The sequence below is a fragment of the Zerene cesonia genome, chromosome 1 (assembly GCF_012273895.1).
Source record: "Zerene cesonia ecotype Mississippi chromosome 1, Zerene_cesonia_1.1, whole genome shotgun sequence".
Lineage (NCBI taxonomy): Eukaryota > Metazoa > Arthropoda > Insecta > Lepidoptera > Pieridae > Zerene > Zerene cesonia.
Genome location: NC_052102.1, coordinates 8,772,043 through 8,793,655, shown reverse-complemented (window position 1 = coordinate 8,793,655; position 21,613 = coordinate 8,772,043). Strand labels below are relative to the sequence as shown.

At 33.7% G+C, this 21,613-nt stretch overlaps 4 protein-coding genes across 6 annotated transcripts in view; 3 read left to right on the top strand and 1 right to left on the bottom strand.

Annotated features, from left to right (window-relative positions):
* The window catches only part of LOC119831648 (leucine-rich repeat and calponin homology domain-containing protein), a 47,294-nt gene extending 28,094 nt beyond the window's left edge, over positions 1–19,200 (bottom strand). The window contains exons 1-2 of one of the 3 annotated variants that reach the window (XM_038355095.1): positions 18,975–19,200; positions 1,482–1,626 (exon numbers count right to left, since the gene is read on the bottom strand). In XM_038355095.1, coding sequence (XP_038211023.1) covers positions 1,482–1,626; positions 18,975–19,164 — 335 coding nt within the window. In that variant the 5' untranslated portion in view covers positions 19,165–19,200. The remainder of the gene's footprint in view (positions 1–1,481; positions 1,627–18,974) is intronic. The other 2 variants (XM_038355086.1, XM_038355103.1) reach the window with 2 other exon arrangements.
* On the top strand, positions 265–1,460 carry LOC119831675. Its single transcript, XM_038355128.1, has 2 exons — positions 265–501; positions 841–1,460. The coding sequence occupies exons 1-2, from the start codon at positions 321–323 to the stop codon at positions 1,353–1,355; spliced, it is 696 nt and encodes a 231-aa protein (XP_038211056.1). The 5' UTR covers positions 265–320; the 3' UTR covers positions 1,356–1,460.
* LOC119831666 (cAMP-dependent protein kinase catalytic subunit 1-like) lies at positions 5,541–6,662 on the top strand. Its single transcript, XM_038355115.1, has one exon. It carries the CDS (start codon positions 5,541–5,543, stop codon positions 6,660–6,662), a length of 1,122 nt encoding a protein of 373 aa, XP_038211043.1.
* Positions 19,201–19,699: 499 nt separating the features above from the next.
* The window catches only part of LOC119830078 (elongation factor G, mitochondrial), a 9,070-nt gene continuing 7,156 nt past the window's right edge, over positions 19,700–21,613 (top strand). The window contains exons 1-4 of the mRNA XM_038352926.1: positions 19,700–19,912; positions 20,204–20,350; positions 20,546–20,865; positions 21,096–21,334. Coding sequence (XP_038208854.1) covers positions 19,838–19,912; positions 20,204–20,350; positions 20,546–20,865; positions 21,096–21,334 — 781 coding nt within the window. The 5' untranslated portion in view covers positions 19,700–19,837. The remainder of the gene's footprint in view (positions 19,913–20,203; positions 20,351–20,545; positions 20,866–21,095; positions 21,335–21,613) is intronic.

Here is a 21,613-nt window from a genome sequence, read left to right as displayed (position 1 = left end):
TAACCACTCTAAAATATTTCTTCTTTAATTGCTTAAAACTATATTAATGTACTTTGCTCTGTTTAACATTTACCTCCTTTATAATGTAGAATTTCTTTAAAGTTAATTAAAGACTAAATTTAAAATTATTTTATAATCGAAAACTAAACTATTTTATAACGGGACAGTTCACGTCCAACAAAACGCGTGTACATCGCACCGCAGGCGGCCGCCATGATGGCAAGTAACCGCGCGTTCCCCCCGCCGCGGCCTGCCGCCTGCGCGTCAGTCGCCCGCCGGCCGCCGCGCGTACCCCGCATGCGTTCAGACGCCGCGACAAAATGCAATTCGAATACGAGCCGGAGACGCTCATTGAAGCGGTGAAAAAACGCCCTGGCATATGGGACTTCGAGAACCGGGATTACAGATCCAAGTCGGCGCGACACACGCTGTGGCTGGAGGTCGTGCGAGAGGTAGCCGGGAATGACGTCAACGTCACGAAGAGCGAGATGCGAGAGTTGGGTAAGCGACTATCACTACGACTACGAGTTGCAAGTTGATATCGCATCCTGTTGGTGCGACTTAAAAATTAAATTCAATTCAATTCAACAATGCACAATGACAAACAAAAATATAGGTTTTAAAGGTCTAAATAAAATAAGCAATATTTTAAGTTTATATTTACAAAATCGTCTGTATTTTTTTTTTGTTAGTTTGTTACAATTGACACACAAAAACTCGATTTAAAAAACATATTTTACGATTTAGAACTCTACATTTTTATCTAGGATCAGCTGAAGCAAAGGTAAGCGGCTTTTAACTTAATAAACACAAAACTCTTATACGATTTGTTATTTTCAGAGCTTCAACTGCAAAAGAAATGGAAAAGTATACGAGACTGTTTCCAAAAATACATAACAAATCCGAACAGAACAAAAAAGCCGTATGTCTATTGTCGCCATTTAGAATTCCTGCTAAAAAATCAGTCTTTACCTTCACGCGACACGGGTGGGGGTAGCGACTCTGAAGAGGATCCCGTTAAGAAGAAGATATGGAAACCGGTGAAGAAATTGAAACTAACCAAAATGAGTTCAGATGAAGAGAACGACAACTATATGGAGGATATACAATCAAACGACGGCATAGAATTGGAAGTGACGCCATCGAAGCCTACTATAAACGAATTTGCGTTCGCAAACGTATCGGATATAGCGAATAAAAGCGAAATCGACGATCCGGACAAAATGTTCCTTCTGTCCTTACTGCCGCATTTGAAAGCCGTTCCAGAAGAATTCCGCCTCAATGTGAAAATGGACATGATGCAAGTGTTGAGGAACGCAAGCTATCACATAGGGACCGATCATAAAATAATGTGAATTGTTATGTAATTTTTTGTACAGTGGTTATTAAGTAAAAATTCAATTTGTGGGTATACTGCCTTTAACGGAAACATTCCTTAATATAAGAGTACAATGTTTAAAGCGTTTTTCATTTCGACTCACCTTAAATCTAAATACGTGAGTGACTGAAGGCCTCCAACGGCATCAGGTATACTCCTTATAATGTTATGTGATAGTAATAACTTCTCTAAAAATATATATGTGGTCACTTCATCGGGCAATTCACAAAATCGGTTTTTTGATAAATCTGAAACAAATACAAAATTGTGTTAAATATTTTTGTTTATTAGTTATTCTCTAATAGAAATCAAATGAAATACAATCATCAACAACAAGTATATTATTGTCAAATAAATTCAATAATTAAATCATCAAGTATTAGAGAGGTTGTCGCTTGTTATGAATTATATTATAAATTATAATTATAATGAATACGGCGGTACAAATATCAGCTATATTTCAAAGTACTTCTACACACAGTCCTAACACCCAGTCAGACAGTATTGCGAAGGGTATCCAATGTACACAGTATACACCCCGTAATCAATTTATGTTGACAGATAATGTGCACACCTATATAAAACGATAGCAAAGCAATCATCGAATGGAACGTTTCATTTTCGAAACGTACGAGAAACTAGGAGATCACTAGCGCCGATTTTGTATACAAACAACTGCGAGATATTCTTACGCAAACCAGTCGATAGGTTCGTTGGCACCAAACGCTGAACGTCAGTGGTTAGATTATATTACTAAATCCACCGCAGGCACTTTGATTTGTGCGATCCGAGATAATTGCGTCAGTAAGGAACTACTATTACGTTAGTTGCAGCTATCGTTTTATTCAAATACACCCTTATCACTGTAATTATATCAAAACGGTCGGCCCTGGCTTCGCTCGTGGTACATATATAGCCTATAGCCTACATCAATATATGGGCTATCAAACACTGAATTAATTTTTCAAATCGGACTAGCAGTTCCTGAGACTAGCGCGTTCAAAGAAGCAAACAAACCCTTCTAATCCCAAGCTTTATAATATTAGTATAGATTGGCGTTTAAATTAAATAATTGGTAACGCGAGAACAGCTTGAAATTATATATAAAAAGCCCGAAGTATATGATAAAGCTCCCTAAAATTTGGCCGTGGTTAATAACGCTACATGCGTAAATACACTCTGGCTGGCTGGCACCAGTAATTAAACAAACAGTATAGAACTTCATAAATACTTGATACTTTCAAAGTTCTAGTTAAATGAACGCTTGAAGCAAGTACATGGCGAGGATAATCATAGAGAAGAGCACTTATGGTAATTAATATGCGCGTCGGTTTCCGCTACATATCGAATTGTGGTCTATAAGGTTTTGAATCATGCTTGTTATTTGAGAAACTCGGCTATTAGTTATGATTCTTACGCCTAGATGACTGTTATATTAAAACTACGGATGGCACTCAAGCCGATGATGAAAATACAGCTTTCAAAGTGCATTGAGATTGTAGAGAAAAAATAGAAAATTAAACTGCATTTAACGCTAACGGCTTTTTAAAAGAAAGTGCTTGAAAAATAATGTGTTTCGACTCAATGCTGCAAAGACTTCAATAGTTGTATATTTATAACTCTTTTCATATTTGTTAATAATAAAACGATCTATACACATAAGTTACCGTTCAAAGGGCTGCTTTTGCCCCATTAACTTCTGTTGCCTCCAGCTTATTTACGTTAAAGGTTATATAAAATGGATAATGGCACGAGGGAGATCAATACGGGCCCGTTATACGTGACTGACATTGCCACCATAAAGGTTACCTATATATAGCAACTAATCTGTTACAAAATGACGGCCGTAAAAGCTTTGTACTATCTTCTTATTTTTACAAAAGCAAAGGGTAAATTCCGCCTTGATAACAAAGGTCTCTTACCAGCCGGTATGACCCGCATAATTTAGACGGTAAATGTGATATTTAAAAACTTAACAATCATTATATAAAGTTATTTATAAACTTTAATCATAAACTGTATTCATTTTTGAATTTCATATATCAATATGTAAAAATTACATACAAATCAGATATTGAACTTTCTATGTACTGTATTCGGAAAGACATAAGACTCCTGAAACACAAAAAAAGCTATATTAGTAATCTGGGGTCCATATTTTGTGTCATGTATATTTTTTAATCGTTACATTTCAAAATATTCCAAAGAATCATATTGATGGAAAAGAGCGGGTAGGTATTACATTATCAACGAAATATTGTCGCTAATGATAATGAATTTAGTAGCTTTCGGTAAAAATGAAACCATAATTTATCCGTGTATTTGTGGTAACATCCATTATAGTTGACACAGTTTTGTTAAAAACTCTTTAATTAGCGCGAGCTTTGACATTTAAGTCATATTTTAAGCACCAGGGAATTTCATAAAAAAAAAACACGAAACTGGATTTCTATACGCAATATAAAACGAGTTGCTATGAGTTTTTTTCACCGATGTTAATAAACGTCCTCGAAAAATAACCGCCACCACGTGGCATTAACGAGCGAGCTTTTTTAGCTCTCAACAGCTGATTTCGCTCTTGGCCCCGGGTAGTGATTTATTAACTTATTCATGCTTTCACTGGTGAGTATAATCGTCCCTCTTACAGCCTGGTAATTACAGCCTTTTACGTTTATTCCTTGTGGAATTCGCTGCTCCAGATTTACAGTAACTCTACATTTTCAAAGGACATCCATTGAAATATTTTTCCACTTTTAAACACCAAAAGAATTCCGCGATAATTGGAACCGGATAATGACATTGATATAACTTTTATATTTGTAGAATAATTATACCAATTTGTTTTTTTAATACTTCAATAGTATCTCACACAACTTCTTGAACAAATAAATGGTACTTCAATCAGAATACATTTAGTATATGAAGTAGATTACATTATGTACAGCTCATAAACTATATATGTAATCATTTCGTACTAAGGCAGACATTACAGATTACGACATATTTCTATACATTCGTCTGGTATTAGGAGTTGCGGTAATACACGATAAATATCAATGCGCCTGTCAGATTTGGTGCCAAGAGCTCCACTGCGGACTGCGGGCCTCTACAACCTTGACCGGCGATCGCGTGCAATCTCAACAATCAACTTAATGTCTTCTGAATTGAATAGGTTATAATACCTTTGCTAAAAGTTATAATGAGGTCACCTTTAAAATATTTACGTATGTAAAAATCTCTGTCATAAGGATATGTACTATAAGGATACGTACATTTACTTGAATTGTTATAGGTAAATATTTTAGCAGACTAACTTTTCAAATGCGTACAAATATTTCTCGAAAAGAACACATATTTTGGTTCCAGCTAAATTTATAATAAACAGTATTAAAGTAATGTGGCATAAAGTGCCAATTATTTCAAGAATGTCGGACACGTCATGGAGTACGCGGTCGTATGCATCATCCTTATAGATTATGGTACCGACTTTATATGAGCTCACAATTGTAAAGCTAACGGTAGTATAGCGACAATGTTTATACTCATTCCTCTATTATCGACCTACTAATGTGACAGTTATAATTTATTGTCATCAAAGAAATGAATCGTAATTACAGAATAGATATTGTAGCGGAACTTGCCTCGAGATAAATGGTGCTAACATCATTGCGAACACACCATCATTATAAGTCTACGAAATCGTGATAAATGAGGATGAAAGCAATGTTTTACTAAGATACGTAAATATAATACAAATTTAATACGTGAAAATTTTTACTGAAAACTATAAATAATAAATAGAATAATTATATTCTATACTTCAACTTCAAAGAATATTTCAGAATATTTCGCGGAACCAGCAAGTTTCACGTGTAGTCTGATCAATACATTAGTCGGGACGTCGACCAGCCGGCGCGGCATGGCGTGTCACCCCAAACACAGCTGATTCCACCACCCTCCGCCAGTGTATTCACCCCTCGCATCCACTCTGAAACCCTCGTGTACTTTCGATCTCGGCAAAATACGTACAAAGGTATATCAAGATTCCCGGTTTCATTAATATGCGGAAACGCCAATTTTGTGCAAATTAAACAATATTCGATGATAATTTTCATATCACTTCAAATCGAGTTGGCATTGAGCCAATGTCAAACTGTAAACAATGCAATTTAATAGAACGTATGTAATAAAAGATAACATGTCGTATAAAGCCATATCTCAGTCTTCACCTTCTGATGTGCGTGATGGTTACACTGAGCAGCAACAACAGCAATATACAAAATATTTGAGACAGTTACTAGGTGAATTTCAAGGAAGATGGTGTAAGAAATCAAAATCTTCAATAAACTTTGGTGATCTCGATCACATAAGAACTCTAGGTACTGGCGCATTCGGAAGAGTTGTTCTAGTGCGACACTCGAACACAAATAAATATTATGCCATGAAAGTGTTGGAAAAAGAAAAGGTAATAAAAATGAAGCAGGTCGATCACACGCTGTACGAAAAGCGTATACTAGAAGCAATTAGATTTCCTTTTACTGTATCAATGGAGAATTGTTTCAAAGACAACAGTTATATTTATTTCATAATGCCGTTTGTCCCAGGTGGTGAAATGTTCACGCATCTTAGAAAAATGGGAAAATTTGAAGAACCTCTTGCGAAATTCTACGCATGTCAGGTTGTACTGGCATTGGAGTATCTGCATTTTTGCAATTTAGTCTATCGCGACTTAAAGCCTGAAAACATTTTGATCGATAAAACTGGATACTTAAAAATAACCGATTTTGGATTTTGTAAAATATTACAAGGGAGAACATGGACACTGTGCGGCACGCCTGAATATCTAGCACCAGAATTGATTTTAAGTAAAGGTTATGGATTTTCCGTTGATTGGTGGTCATTTGGTGTTCTATTGTTTGAAATGAATGCTGGTTATCCTCCATTTTATGCAAGTGAACCAATGAAGACATATGAAAGAATTGTAGCTGGAAAATATAGATGTCCATCTGGTTTCAATTCGGATTTACGAGATCTCATTCGGAACACGCTACAAGTTGACATTAGTAAACGATTTGGGGTGATGAAAAATGGAGTAATGGATTTTAAAAATCATAGATGGTTTAAGGGAATTGAATGGGAAGCAATTTTAAATTGTCGATGGCCAGCTCCATTCGTTCCTAAGTGTAAGCATTCAGGAGATTCAACGAACTTTGACCATTGTGATGAGGAGCCATTACAACCGGCTTCATATTGTCGTTTTGAATCAGAGTTCATAGATTTTTAATTAAGATAATATTTGGCCGTTTAATATATTTTTAATAAATGATATGATTGAATGTTTATTTGCCACAAATTCTAACGTTTCAACAACTTCATACAACTTATTTATACGATAGTTATTATATATTCTTAACACGCAAATCTTGTCGATTTTAATGATGACAAAAGGAAACATCCACCTCCATAATCGCTTATCTCCAAGGCTCTTCGTTTATTTTGTACCCGATTTGAATGTGTGATTGAGCACGTGCGTGGAGCTCCCCTCACGACATGCGCCGGCGCAAGGGACGTTAACGCTGTGGGGCACACGACAACCATTTATTTTTAAACAACTGTCGAGAGGAACACACAATTGTGTCAATAGAGTTTGTATCAATTTAAAGCAGCTACCACTTTTGGTTAGAGTTTATATATTTTTATTATTTCTATATGTACATATCGGTTATATTTATGTTGTATATCAGTGCATTTCTTATTAGAATGTATCAAGAATATGCAAATAAACCAAAAATAAACAGCAATCCTAACAGTATTTGACCTGAATATCATTGCTGTTGCCAAGATTAGTCCGGCTAATGAAATGTGTTTATTGCTCGCTTTTGATGGACAAAACTGACGTTTTGTTAATAATATTCAAGCATAATAGAATGGGTAAGTGGAAATCGCCGAAATAACTTTCTTTTTTAGCTTGTGAAATTGGTGTTCCAGTCTTTCCATATTTTCAATTGACAAAAACATATCAACTCATAATTATGCAACACAATGACTACTCTTGCTTACTTGCATTGTAAGATAATCTCGTATCAAATTGCGACAATCGCATATCCGTGGTGGGAAAGGGTTGTTCGACAAAACCAAGCAAGTGTAACTAACGCAAAGGAAGCGTGGTTCCGGTGCATTGACATTGACTTGTAAACGTTTTAAATACTAGATATTTCTGAGACCAAACGACAAGGAAAACCTGTAAAGCCTAACTTAACCTAACACAACCTGATTTAATAGACGCAAAAAAAAAAATAAAACACGGGGAAGCAGCAATGCAAATATTTACTCGCCTTGTAGGGGGTCTACGTTTATATTCTATAAAACTTAAATCAGTGAAATTGACAAAAACTATAACAATATTGAATAGCATCCCTTTAGGTTTATACTATGTAATCCTTAAATAAAATAAACAGCTGGATTGTAAATTAAGACCCTCAAGGATAATGTTTATAAACAATTGTATTGTAATAAATAAATTCAAATAGTCAGAATACAGTATTTCAATTCAACTAGATAATGGATAATATGTGAAATACAGTACTATTAAATCGCTGACTTTCAACAGTTTGCACATAGATAAGTTTTGTGTGGGATTGACTTATTACAAGAACTGTCCATAATTTACCGACTGGTCAAAGCGGTTAACATTTTATCAATCCGAGTTTGATTAAAGCCAAATACGTGAATTATATAAATTCAATAGGCTTGGTCCTTTATCGGATCGATATCCCTATATGGCGCCAGAGGAACTTATCAATCTTGTTAAAGACAGGCCGTGTAGGATATGTAAAGGATACGAGCGACACAGAGCACCACAGAGTATACAAATGTATACCACCATAGAGTATTCAAAATAAATACGTACACAACTACTTACATCAATATGCAGTTTATAATTATCTTAATTAGCTAAAATTTGAACATTGATACAAAAATCTTAGCATGTGACAGGTTAAATCACCTTCTAAGAAATTAATAAACTCACAATCGACGTTAAGCAAGAGTGCTTTATAAAAAAAACAACATGTTATATTACTGTGCAAAAAAAAATTTAAAAGATTTATAAGATCATAAATTTCGATATAGTAGTGATAGATTGTATGCAAGCAAATAAATAAATGAAACAAAACAGCATAACTTCGTTAAGTATGTAAAGAATACTGTACACATACATAAAGCCAGTTTGTTTTGTCTTTATTAACAATGGCCATAAAAGACAATTATTTTATAAGATGTGATAAAAGTGTAGACCCTAACAATTGAGAATAGCGTCTATCAAATGGTGCTTTGAATCATTCTAAAATTAATAGCCATAAAATTTATCAAATATCTTGTTGGAAGTGGGCAGTTTAAACGTAACGCGATAAATCTCCAGTAGACCATTAACTAATAAAGAAGAAATAAAAATTATCCAAGTAGACATGATAGGCACAATCTTCGACTGCAATCGCTTGTGACTTTCATGGTCTGGTTGAAAATAAAATGGTTTTATGAATTCAATGGTAGATCTGTCTGTTAGGAAATAAAATAACCTTTAAAATCCTTCCTCGTTGCAAGCCTCATGCCAGCAGCGAGACATAAGATACATTTATAAAGAAATGGGTCAGTGTATCAATTAACTGTGTCAATTCAGTACAAAGAATGAGCAACACACTGTGCAATCGTTCATAATACAACAATAAAACGAGGGTAGCACTCTTTAAGGCTTTTAAGTACTCAACTGTTAAGAATATGGGTCAGTAGCTTTGCATCGCATAGCATCCATGTGATGCAGCGAGTCGTACAGGGCGAGATGAGAGGGTCAGATTGGTACATATTATCTGAATTTAAGTACTATTCAACTATTTAAATGCAGATTTATGCACTAAGCGTAACATTTACAGAGCACAGCTGCTCACAATTATCGCAGTATAATACTCGAAAATTTACATAGATGCGACATTAAATAAATGACTTTAAAACTTTTCCCGTATTTTTTTTTTTTGGTACATCATTAATTGATCTAATATTATAGAAGACCTTCTGTTTCATACTATTATCAGATACAAAATTTTATTTGGTATACCGTAACGTAAAAAATTAAAACGTTAACTTTATGGCGTTAACAGCTAAACCACATCAAATTGTTTATTTTAACGAAAAGGCTCGTGTGTATAAATAGAACTCCCTCGTAATTGTATTTTTTTGCATATAATATTAAGGAACAATGTTGTATAAATACGATTTTAATGAGTTTTTGTAATCAGTGCAAATTTAGCCTAACAAAAAACATCATTACTCAGTACAGTATGCATTTAATATTCTAGTAAGAAAATACTAGCGACTCGATCCACATAAATACGAATTATGCTACATAAACGAGTATGTGGTTGACGCAAATCGAAATGAAACCAATCCAATTTCCTTTCAATACCAATGTAATTCTCACGTTGATGTGAGTCTTATAACGGCTATATTCTAGAAGCAATATTTAATACTTGGCTTTAGTTTTTGCTATTAAGCATGCACGTCATCCATCATTTTGTGTGCAGTAACTTATTATTTACGATTCTCGATGTACAAAAGCTTCAAATCATCTTTTGTTTTGCGAGAGATCGTGAAAATCGCGTTTTCTAATAATGCTAAACACTTTCACACGATCTCACATAAAACAGGAAAATTTCAAGACACTACACTAACAAGATAGTCAATTTTTTTGTCTGGAACGTGCAAGGTACGTAGGTATGCAAATTTAAGAGGACATGACCAGACAAACGCGGCGCAAAGGAAACTTAGAGAGAGCATTTGATGCATACCAATTCATCCAATGAACGTACTAACCGACCGAATAAAGATGAGACTATTCAGTTGTATCGCACTGGGCTTTAACGTTATATAAGTTAAGACGCATAATCATCAGTATTCTCAGTATAACTCCGATCCAACTGGAATAAAAATGACGTCCACGCCTATTGTAATATAGTCGTCGCTAAAATATTGAGCCAAGAATTCAAGGCGCGATACAAGGTGCAGTGTTGAGTTATTAATTATATACATCTAGCTTACAATATTCGATTAAAGGCCTTTGTTATTATAGCCTACGTGGAAATTTGCCAACTGAAGCGGCGAAATGGAAATTTAAAAGGGTGTAATTTGTTTCGCTCGCTTTGCAACCTTATTAAAAATACACCGGCGGCACCTACACACTCTCCACAGAGGTCTGCATTTATAATTCAAAGAGGTCTGCAAAGCTTGACTTTTATAGCGCTGGTTATATTCTGCACTTCCGTTGTGCTGCTATCATACTGAGCGAAATACAATAAAAATTTATTCAAGGAAAAGAGAAAGTGTGATAAATATAAATATGCTAATTTAATTTAATTAGCATTTTCGGAATAAAAACAACAATAATAAACATGCCAATTGACAGATAAAATCGATGTTATCTAAAATTATAAAAAATGTTGTTTATCAACATTTAAGCGTGGGTATTGGATATTTGTTACTGAAACGAATTTAAACGTTAACTATTGCGACGGAACACAATCTGTTTACTTTTTTCCTGCACTCTCACATACCACGCCCATACGAAAACAGGTTATAGATACTTACCTGCATCGTGTCGCGTGAATGAAGATTTCTTAAAAATGTCTTACACTGTAGCGCATTTAGATTTATACGATAATATTTTGTTAGATTTGATTGTTGTTTGCTTATTTATATTAATTATTATCAAGAAAATAAAATAGTTTAGTTATTCTTAAAACCACAAAGATGGTTATCGTTACCAAAATGGTATACGCACCGCACCACATGCAAGATGATATACGGACATAATAACTCGCGAATGTTTATGCAAAGCAAAGCAGCAAATATCGTTGATGTGATACGAAAAAACTTTGTCAAAAGACCACTAAAACTTCAAGAGAAGACAAGACTTATAATTAAATTTGGACCTTTATTTCAATACCGATAAGGTTGAATTTGTTTATGGGTTAATTAATTATATATTCACAGTTGTATTGCATGCAGTGGACTGGAATTGCTGGTACAATCGTCCCCCCATATCCGGAGTGTCGCAACGGCTCGCCGAGCACGTTTATGCACCTGTCGCCATCATTGTATGCTTTTCTATAGAAAAGTTAACCAAGTATGGTACAGGGCAACAAAGCCAAACAAAGTTTGTTAGTATATTGTAACGTATACTTGCGGTTCCGCCCTGGCGCCATAACATTTGACCGAATAAATCCAATAGTTTTAGAGAATTTATATCTGAATAAGATATAAATTCTCTAAAACCTTTGCTCCTAGCTATGAAGTACACAAATAACGAAATAATTCGAAAAATAACCATAGCTCAAAAACGCAATTTGGTAGGAGCATAAAATTTCATCTTCCCTCGATTTCTTTTTAATTTGACGCTGGGTAAAATGAGAGGCTCTTCATTTATAAGCATGACCTAACCTGTAAGTCCTATTTCGTTCCCTTTAGCTGCTCATGATGGAGATATATCTAGATAACAACGTGCTTCCTAATGACAATATTTAGGCTGAGTGGTGAGTAAAACGCATAAAATATAGACGTTCCTTTTGCTGAGTGCCAACATCAGACACGAAGGGTGATCCCTTTTCCAAATACTTGAAATGAGAGGTCCTTACGGTGTTTTCTAGCCAGAATTAATCGTCAACATATTTCTTTGAACTATTATGGAACAAATATTAACATTTGGCGAATAATCATATCTATATGTAAAATTACAGTCTTATGCAGTCATACAGTCGTTCAACGATGATGTTGAAACACATCTATCCTGCGGGGGGGTAAGAGGTGAGAAGCGGGAGGAATGAGCCCGAACTACATACGCCATGTTGTTAGCCGCTCGGGACTTAGGGGCTGCGCTCGCGCATATTTTTATGCTTGATGGCATTCTCTATTATTATAAGTAAGTATAAGATTAATATTGATACGTAATTGAGTAGCAAAAAAGGCCAAACTATTTATGATGTGAGAGATTGAAAATCGTCATCTCGTGGTAACAAGGATCGCGTTTTCATAAATACTAAGTACATTATTGTCTATCAATGAGTTGTGACGAAAGAGGCATTGTCTAGACTTTTCGGTTTTTACTACGAGATCAAAGGCGTTGTAAATACTGTGCTAAATCATTCGTGTCTTGTTAAATTAAACCAATTTACGTTAAAATATGCTGTAAAATACATTCTAATCAGTCACTCCTCGGTATTAATACATTAGTCACATTTAATAACAACGCTTACTTTAAGATGGTTAATTATATTAGGGTATAAGTATATACATAACATGCATAATGCTCATTCAGCTTTCGAGTAAGTCAATTACGAATTATACGTGAAAGCAAGTTTCTCTATTTATTATCTGTAGCGAAACTTCGCTCTGAATCGCGCAAGTGAAATATTTTCGCTACAGACGTACATATTATACGCTACATATTTATATGTTACAACTGAATCACGTATTATGTAAGAACGCGTATACCCTGGTGAGAAATAGCAAACGGGAAAACACAACTGTGGTTAACAACTACTTCTAACTAGGGGAAACGCGTTCTAAAGCAGGGTTTTAACAATAACATATATACCACATTTCGAGATCATCCATCGGAGCCCTCCTCTCTGAGGAGGCCTCCTGGATGAATCTACGTCCTACGTCCGTATCAATGATTTCAACCATACGCAATATTTATTTTATAAACCTATTAAATATATGAATAGTCCATATTACATTTTGTACTTACACGAGTAGAATGAATAACTTACGTCTGTTTACATATACATTTTGTTTAAAATAATAATGCTATTGTTTTAGATAACAATAAAAGTATCAAATATAAAAGCAACAAATAATCAGCGTTTATGTTGAAACATGGAAATTTTGTGAATTTTTTAAATACAGCATATTACTCTGCATTAATACTTGGTGAATAAACAACAAATCTTGGTGCTATATTACATTATTTAAGATAGAGACGTCAACTTGAAGAGAAAGTGGACATGTTAAAGCGATTTCTGAATCTACAAATACAAGTACCTAAAACCAATTTCTAAGACACAGCATGACTTATTTCATCCAGATTTACAATCTAGATAGTGCAGTCCAGCAATTTATATACACACGATTCAGAATGGTTTCACCGTAATTTTATCATTTGAAACAAATAGATGTATTGTTGAGATTAAAGTCGTACTAAATATACTAATTTTAATAACTTCTCCCCCAGCCATTTTCGTCTACTGCTGGACAAAGACTTCTCCCAGTTATATATCGCTATATCTTTCATGTTTTATATTACTTAACAGATACTTAGTGTTAGTGGATTCATAAGAGCTTTCATGTACTTTATCACAGTAATTATTATTAATATCTGATAGATGTTCAACTCCTAAGTACCTAATTACGTCTTAGATTGTCTGTTTGTAGTATTCGGAACACAAATGGATGGTGAAGTCATATCTTACAAAGCCAAATCATATATATGGTGAATAATTACTACACAATAAAACACTTCATTTATACATTATTATACTCATTGGCTATAATATCTTATAAAATCACTAGCTGCGCCCCGCGGTTTCACCTGCGTAAGTCCCCGTAGTATCCCGTAGGAATATTGGAATAAAAAGTTGCCTATATGTTATTCCAGTTGTCTAGCTGTCTACGTACCAATTTTATTGCAATCGGTTCAGTAGTTTTTCGTGAAAGAGCAACAAACACACACACATCCATACAAACTTTCGCATTTATAATATTGTAGGATATATTTTGGTCTTATTTTGTAAAGCTTTGAAATTTCACAAAAACTACAATAGACCAGCAGACCTTGTAGCGTTTCGAAATCCGATTGCAAACTTGGGTAATTTTGACGTCTTACATTAGGTATTGACTTCATTCAATTACATCGATGTCTTCGTTCTCCAACAATAAATGCACCATTGAACAGTCTATGAACATTTAAAGATATATTTATATACAGCAACCATACATTTGTTTGCGCTTTAACAAATACATATTATACCTCTTCCTAGTCACAATAACAATCCGCTCCGCAAATAAAACACATCTTACCCTCGTTTAATTTTTTCTACCATTTGTTGCCAGCTAGTAAAGAAAATAAAGCACATCGGACGTCACGTGGTCATAACACAAACATTCCTCAACAAAAACATTAGCACTTGTAACGAGGACTGTTTTAACAACTATAGAGATGACAAGTTATGAGAGAACACAGCTGGCTCCGAAGCGGCTCGTACGTGATGATTTATCGCCATAAGTGGGTTAAAACTATTTCATCTATGTGCTATACAGTTATAATATATACAATACGTAATATTATGGAATTAACTGTATGCTCTGTGTTTTAGTACAATAAATATTTTTAATAATATTATAATGAATACTGGATTAATATGATATTTGGAAGAAGACAAAGTGGTTTGTACAAACTATAAACATTTTTATCACTGCACGATCTGAATAGCTTATCATCACTACATTGTATAAAACAAAGTCGCTTTCTGTGTCCCTATGTCCCTATATATGCTTAAATCTTCAAAACTACGTAACGGATTTGGATAGGGTTGTTTAAAAAAGATAGAGTGATTCAAGAAGGTGTAATAATAATAATAATACGGGCTCGTTTTCCGCAACTCGACGTCAAGCGCCTATTTTGCGTGAAAGAAAAGGAGGGGGTAGCCAGTCAAAGCTGGAACCATCCCAGCTCCTCCATGAAGCTAAGCAGCTTGTGAGGGCTGCTGAAAACCTCAGGGAGGGACCTAGGACAACCCAAATGCCTTGCCCTGTACTCCGCAACCGCCGTGCATTCCATGATCACGTGGGCTGCCGTTTCTTCAGTCGTCATGCACGCTCTACATAACGGACTGTCAGTAATCCCTAAGTTAAAGAGATGCTTGTTAAAGGGACCATGACCTGTAAGGGCCCCTGTAATTGTACGTAATTGTAATTTTCGCAGGTTTAAAAGTCGTCTAGCAAGTTTAGAATCTACGAATGGTAGGGCTTCTCGTGCCTGCTTGCAGTCAGATCTGCTCATCCATTCATCTTCCTGTGCGTTGTTAGTGAGCTGGATAATCGAAGACCGGATCCAGCTTGAAGGTATCGGAACAATAGGAAGCGGTCCCATGACCGATGTATCGGATGCTCTCCTGGCTAAGATATCAGCAGCAGAGGAAGGTGTATATGTAAAATAATATCTATTAAACTACTCCGAATTAAACGCGCGCGAAAACGCGGTCAAAACCTAGTTTCTATAACTTCAAAACCGAAGATAATACAAAAACTCAACTATTTTCTACGATGTTTTCTAAGTACCTATATGAGCTGATTCTAAATATTATGCCGTATCATTTCAAATAATAGTGCGTGTGTCACAATCGCTAAAATATTTTCTACTTCAAATTTATTTACACACGATGAAAGAATCTGCATAATCTAGTATAATCACGACTATCATTCGTCACACAATCACATGCCTAAGGTGAAACACCTCTGTAGGCGCCTAATGTATACGCAAACCCAGTCACGTCAGTCGGTAGCAAAACACGGTGAATTAAAAAGATTTTATCATGAACCGTTTATTGCTCCAGTGTCGTAAAAAAAAACAGCTGATTGGTATTACTATTTAAAGTATTGATATTGTTGTTTTAGTAGAAAACAACAAAAAAGCTTGTTAAAAAGGTTTGCAACAACTTCTTTCATCTTTGCCAATAATATGATCTATTAAGAAGCCTATGAACTGCTAAAATATAATATAAATTCTAATAATATGTGAAGGAATAATTAATTTACTATCAGACAATTTAATGTGGTAATAGGATTAAGCTATTAAGATTGAACTATACTAATTCTTATCAAATTCAATAAGAATTATGTTATCGTTACAGATTATGATAGTTCATTATAGTTTAAAGTAATTAAGTTTTTTTTTCTTTTTATAATTGGTAATACTTAGAGGTTTTTCATGAAAAAATATATAACAACATGGTCATAATGTCAAGGTACATGATTTTTTTTTTATATAAAAGGTCACCAACATCCCCAATGTTCATGTAGAAAAAAGGAAGGTACCAAATACTAATCAGAAAATTCTCCACATTCTAAAATGGCACCAAATGACAACAATTTCATCCTACTAATATTATCCTACTATCCTACTTCCTACTAATATTACAAATGCTAAAGTTTGAAGGATGTGTGTGTGTTTGTTGCTCTTTCACGCAAAAACTTCTGAACCAATTGAAATATAATTTGGTACATAGACAGCTGGACAACTGGAATAACATATAGGCAACTTTTTGTCCCAATATTCCTACAGGATACGGATTTACGCAAGTGAAACCTCAGGGCGCCGCTAGTATTATTATAACACAAAAATAATCAAGACAATCACTTGCAAACACACTGAGTTATTGAGTACCAATACCAACCAAAAAAATACAGTCAAATTGAGAACCTGTTTCATTTTCGGGGAATGTCAGTTAGAAAGAGGATAAAACAAAATGATGGAACTACTGACTGAAGTCTCTACGGAAGGTCCATATAGTTCAGAAAACTGCAGTCTGCCATTTAATGACGTATAACCTAGGCTATAGTTATTGTAAAATAAAAACAAAACAAAAGTCTCACACCAATGGGATGCTGCATGAAGCTTGTGTTATTATAAATTTTTTAGAACTTAAACACTTTATACAAATTGTTTTATTACAGCACGGCAAGCTGAATATGCCAATCATACAATCCCAATTCATAAATGGCACATTACTTCCTATACAATGATTAATATGAGTGCAAAACAACACCCATTGCTATAGACTGTAGTATCCTATATTCCAATTCATAACAAGCATAAGGTATTCTTATTATCAAATTTTTACAGTTATTATTTGCATTCAATTCAATGATTCCACTAGGTTATGTATGATTCACAATCAGATTTACTGCAAAAACTGAGCGCAGAGGAGTTTTAACATTACAGTATGTTAATACATAAATTATACCTACTTAAGCAAAACCAACATGCTGTGACATTTTAAAGAATGAGGTCTTTATAGTGTTGTAATAAAATATGCCTGATATAGCTTCCACAATGGTGCTCTTTATAGTATCAAAATGTCTTTGTCTCAAGGGATATGACTGTGACTACCCAGCTGTGTTGTAATCAAGTGTGTCACCAAAACTAATTTTGATTTGACAAAAATGTATTGTAAATTATGCTTGTTTCAATTATAAACTATTTTTAAATTGTACAATTTCTCAATAAAAACAAATAGTTTTACTGCTTTTTTTTCTTCATATGGAATGATTGGAGATACCTTACTTTTTTAAAATAAACTTTGTATTTTTAACTTTAGAATAAGAATCTTCATTTTTTACTCATAATGATATATTTAACAATAAACCAAGAAGTAGGGCATTAGGGAAAATGGTTACTACCTAAATAACTAATTCTATGTTTGAATATTTATTTAAATACAATTTTGACTAAGGACTTGAACCTATAAGCTACTCATTATTAACATATTAATGAAATTATGACATTGATATCAACAATATTAATGAATCTAGAATACATTGCATGTTCTATATTAGTTGTTAGATTTACAAATTGTATGTTTGTAAAAGATAAACTCAAAAGCTTAACAAATATTGAAAGTTCTATTCTAGAAAAAAACTACATTAAATTCTGGGTCTATTGGTCCGCCTAGGCTCTTTGTCTGGCTTTGTATTACATATATAGCCCATATTACTCTGGTGGCATGAATGAAGCACTCAGTGATCATGAACATATCCAACAGGGAATTCTCATCTTTCTGTTTTTTGTATAATACAAAGATGTTAATTGTATTATATAAAATAACAATTATTTAATGCACACTTATACTGTAACAATGTTTTTTTTTGCTGACGTATTTATAACAAAAAAATTATGTATTTATAAAAAAAACAAAAACATTTATATGACTGTGTGTTAATAGCATTCCCAAATAATATTTTTCTTAAGGAACAACAAATATCTATACAGAATTAACTTTTTTAACAGAATCATATACAGATCATAATGATATATACCTGAATGACAGCAGGTTTTATTCCTATAAGAAATGGTATATTGAATGTAGATACGAACATAGACATGTTATTTGTCATGAATTGCCGAATTTAACGATGGTTCCATGAACTGGAATAGACTTATATTACTTATTTAGGCGTACCTACAGAAGTATCAAATTATTTAAATAGTAGTTATTAGTTGTAGTAGAAGTAGCAGTAGTAGTGGCAGTATTGTAAAATTCTTTAATAAATATATGATTGTAGTATAAATATAGTGTAGGTGTTACAAATCAAAATATAATCACATCGATTTTACCACGCCGGACGCTGATTCAAAAGCCGGTATATAAACAAATGGGAATTAAATGCACACTCAGATAAACGATAAGATAACACAAATAATACCTGTGACAGCGTTTAATATATGAAATATTTTAGGTACATTTCGACTTATTTTTAAAAATCAACTTACCAGCAATAACTGTATCACTCAAGTCAAACTTCACTGGTTTTGGAAACTCTCGCAACTTACGTCCGCTTAATTTTAATTCACCACTTAAACAAGCGTCTTCCAAAATTCGTTCTAAAGATTTTGATAACTGACTATGAATATTATTATGACCGTTCATATTTACACTCACATTTGGGCCTAACACGGCCATATTCTTTTTAAACTGAAATACAACTGACGTTATTCGCTTTTTTTCCTTTACAGTAATACCAACATTACCTTAGTCTATGGATTGAACATAGACTGTAGTATCTTGATACATACAGTACAGTGTGGTGACCGCAAGTTATGACTTTTGTGAGGTACATTGTATCATATTTTAGGCTCAGTCGTAATTAGTATATTATTAGCCGAAAAGAACAATTAGGAGCTAAATAAATTTTACTCTTTTATTTTTATATAAACTCTTCACGTATTTATATTTGAAAGTGATAATAAAACAGATTCTTCAAAATAATTCCAAAATAAGTTGAATAATACTTAATTATGTTTTTATTTTATTTGTGTTTATAAGAAAGCGAATGGTTCTAAAGTATATAGACAAAGATCTACCGAGAAAAAATTAGAGAAATAATATAACAATTATTGAAATTACTTGACACTGGCAAATAGTTAAATCTTCTTGCCAAGAGAGAATAAAAAGAAATAATTGTGACATTGACATATACCTAAATTTTGAGAGACGAATCACGAAACTCAAAGTCGAAAGATTTTAGGTTATAATTCGCGACGGGATAAATCGACAAACAATATTTATACATTTTTTTTATCCCTATTTATGTATTTTATACTGAATATATAATTAAATCAATACACTTATTAAAATGACCGTGTTAAATATGTTACGAATAGGTCATTTATCAAAAGTAGCAAAACAGTTGAGTGTATTACAAGTTCAGGTAAAAACAATTTATAGGTTTTCTTTACGTAATGAACATGAATGGTCCTTATAAATTTGTTCCATGTATTATAAGTGTACGTCGCTATGTTTTTACATCGAATAGATTTCATAATCTCTAAATGATTAAAGAATAAAAAATATTGGAATGCAAAAAAGTTCTTAATTTTTAGAAGTTGTATCATTGACTCTGAACTCATGTTCACATTATTTATTAACGATAACCTTAATATATAGTATGTAACTGCAATGTAGAAGTAGTAAAGAAAACATTCAACAAAATTACTTTCAGAATTATTCCTCACATGTTAAATATGCAGAACATAAGGCATTGGAAAAAATACGAAACATTGGGATTTCGGCTCATATTGACTCTGGTAAAACCACACTTACAGAGCGAGTGTTATTCTACACAGGAAGAATTGACCAAATGCATGAGGTTTGTACATATGTATTGCAACTGAAATTATAAATACTTCTGTGTTGTATCTATATATGAAATATGGTGGTTGTGTCCCCTAGTACCAAATAGCCAAAACAAAAACATGTATACAACATTTAATAAAAAATCAATCAAATATCATCTATATATGCATGCATGTCAAAACTGATATTAGCTATATTTTTTCCATAGGTTAAAGGCAAAGACAATGTAGGTGCAGTGATGGACTCAATGGAGTTAGAGAGACAAAGAGGCATCACAATCCAGTCGGCAGCCACCTATACCATATGGAAGGACCATAACATAAATATCATAGACACACCTGGTCATGTGGACTTCACAGTGGAAGTTGAGAGAGCACTGCGAGTGTTGGATGGAGCTGTACTTGTGTTGTGTGCTGTGGGCGGCGTTCAGAGTCAGACACTGACTGTTAATAGGCAGATGAAGAGATATAATGTGCCATGTCTTGCTTTTATCAATAAACTGGACAGGTTGGGTGCAAATCCAGAGAGGTGAGCTCAAACTATTTGTTTCCAAGCAATTGGCTTATCATTGACCTATCTCATCCTGTATGTAGAACAAAAAACATATTTGAAATTATTTATTATGTACATATATTCTTTCTCTTAACAGAAATATTTTTTTTGTACCTGTATTCATTTATACATAGCAATGTGTTTCCAAAAATAGAACTCTATATTTAATTGATAGGTGATATAATTGAAATTTTACTTTGCTTCAGAGTTCTTAAACAAATGCGTTCTAAAATGAATCACAATGCAGCATTCCTACACTTACCAATTGGTTTGGAGAAAGATTGCCAAGGAATCATAGATCTGGTAGAGGAGAAAGCCATCTACTTTGATGGTGACTATGGTGAGATTGTGAGGTTAGATGAAATTCCGAAAGATAGAAGAGCAGAAGCGAATGACAGGCGACATGAACTCATTGAGCACTTGTCTAATGTTGATGAAAAACTTGGTAAGATTTATATGGTTTTGTAACAAATTGTAGAATGTAATCCAAAATATCACATCATATAATAATTTTATTTTTATAAGCTAGTACTCTCTCAAACAGTATGCATACAAAGTGTTAATTTCTGTATGTAATTTAGATTTTATTAAGATATTATAGTATGAAACAAAGTCGCGTTCTCTGTCTGCATGTCCTTATGTAAGTCTTTAAAACTACGAAACTACGAAAGATTTTGATGGAGTTTTTTTTTAAAGATAGAGTGATTCAAGAGGAAGGTTTATA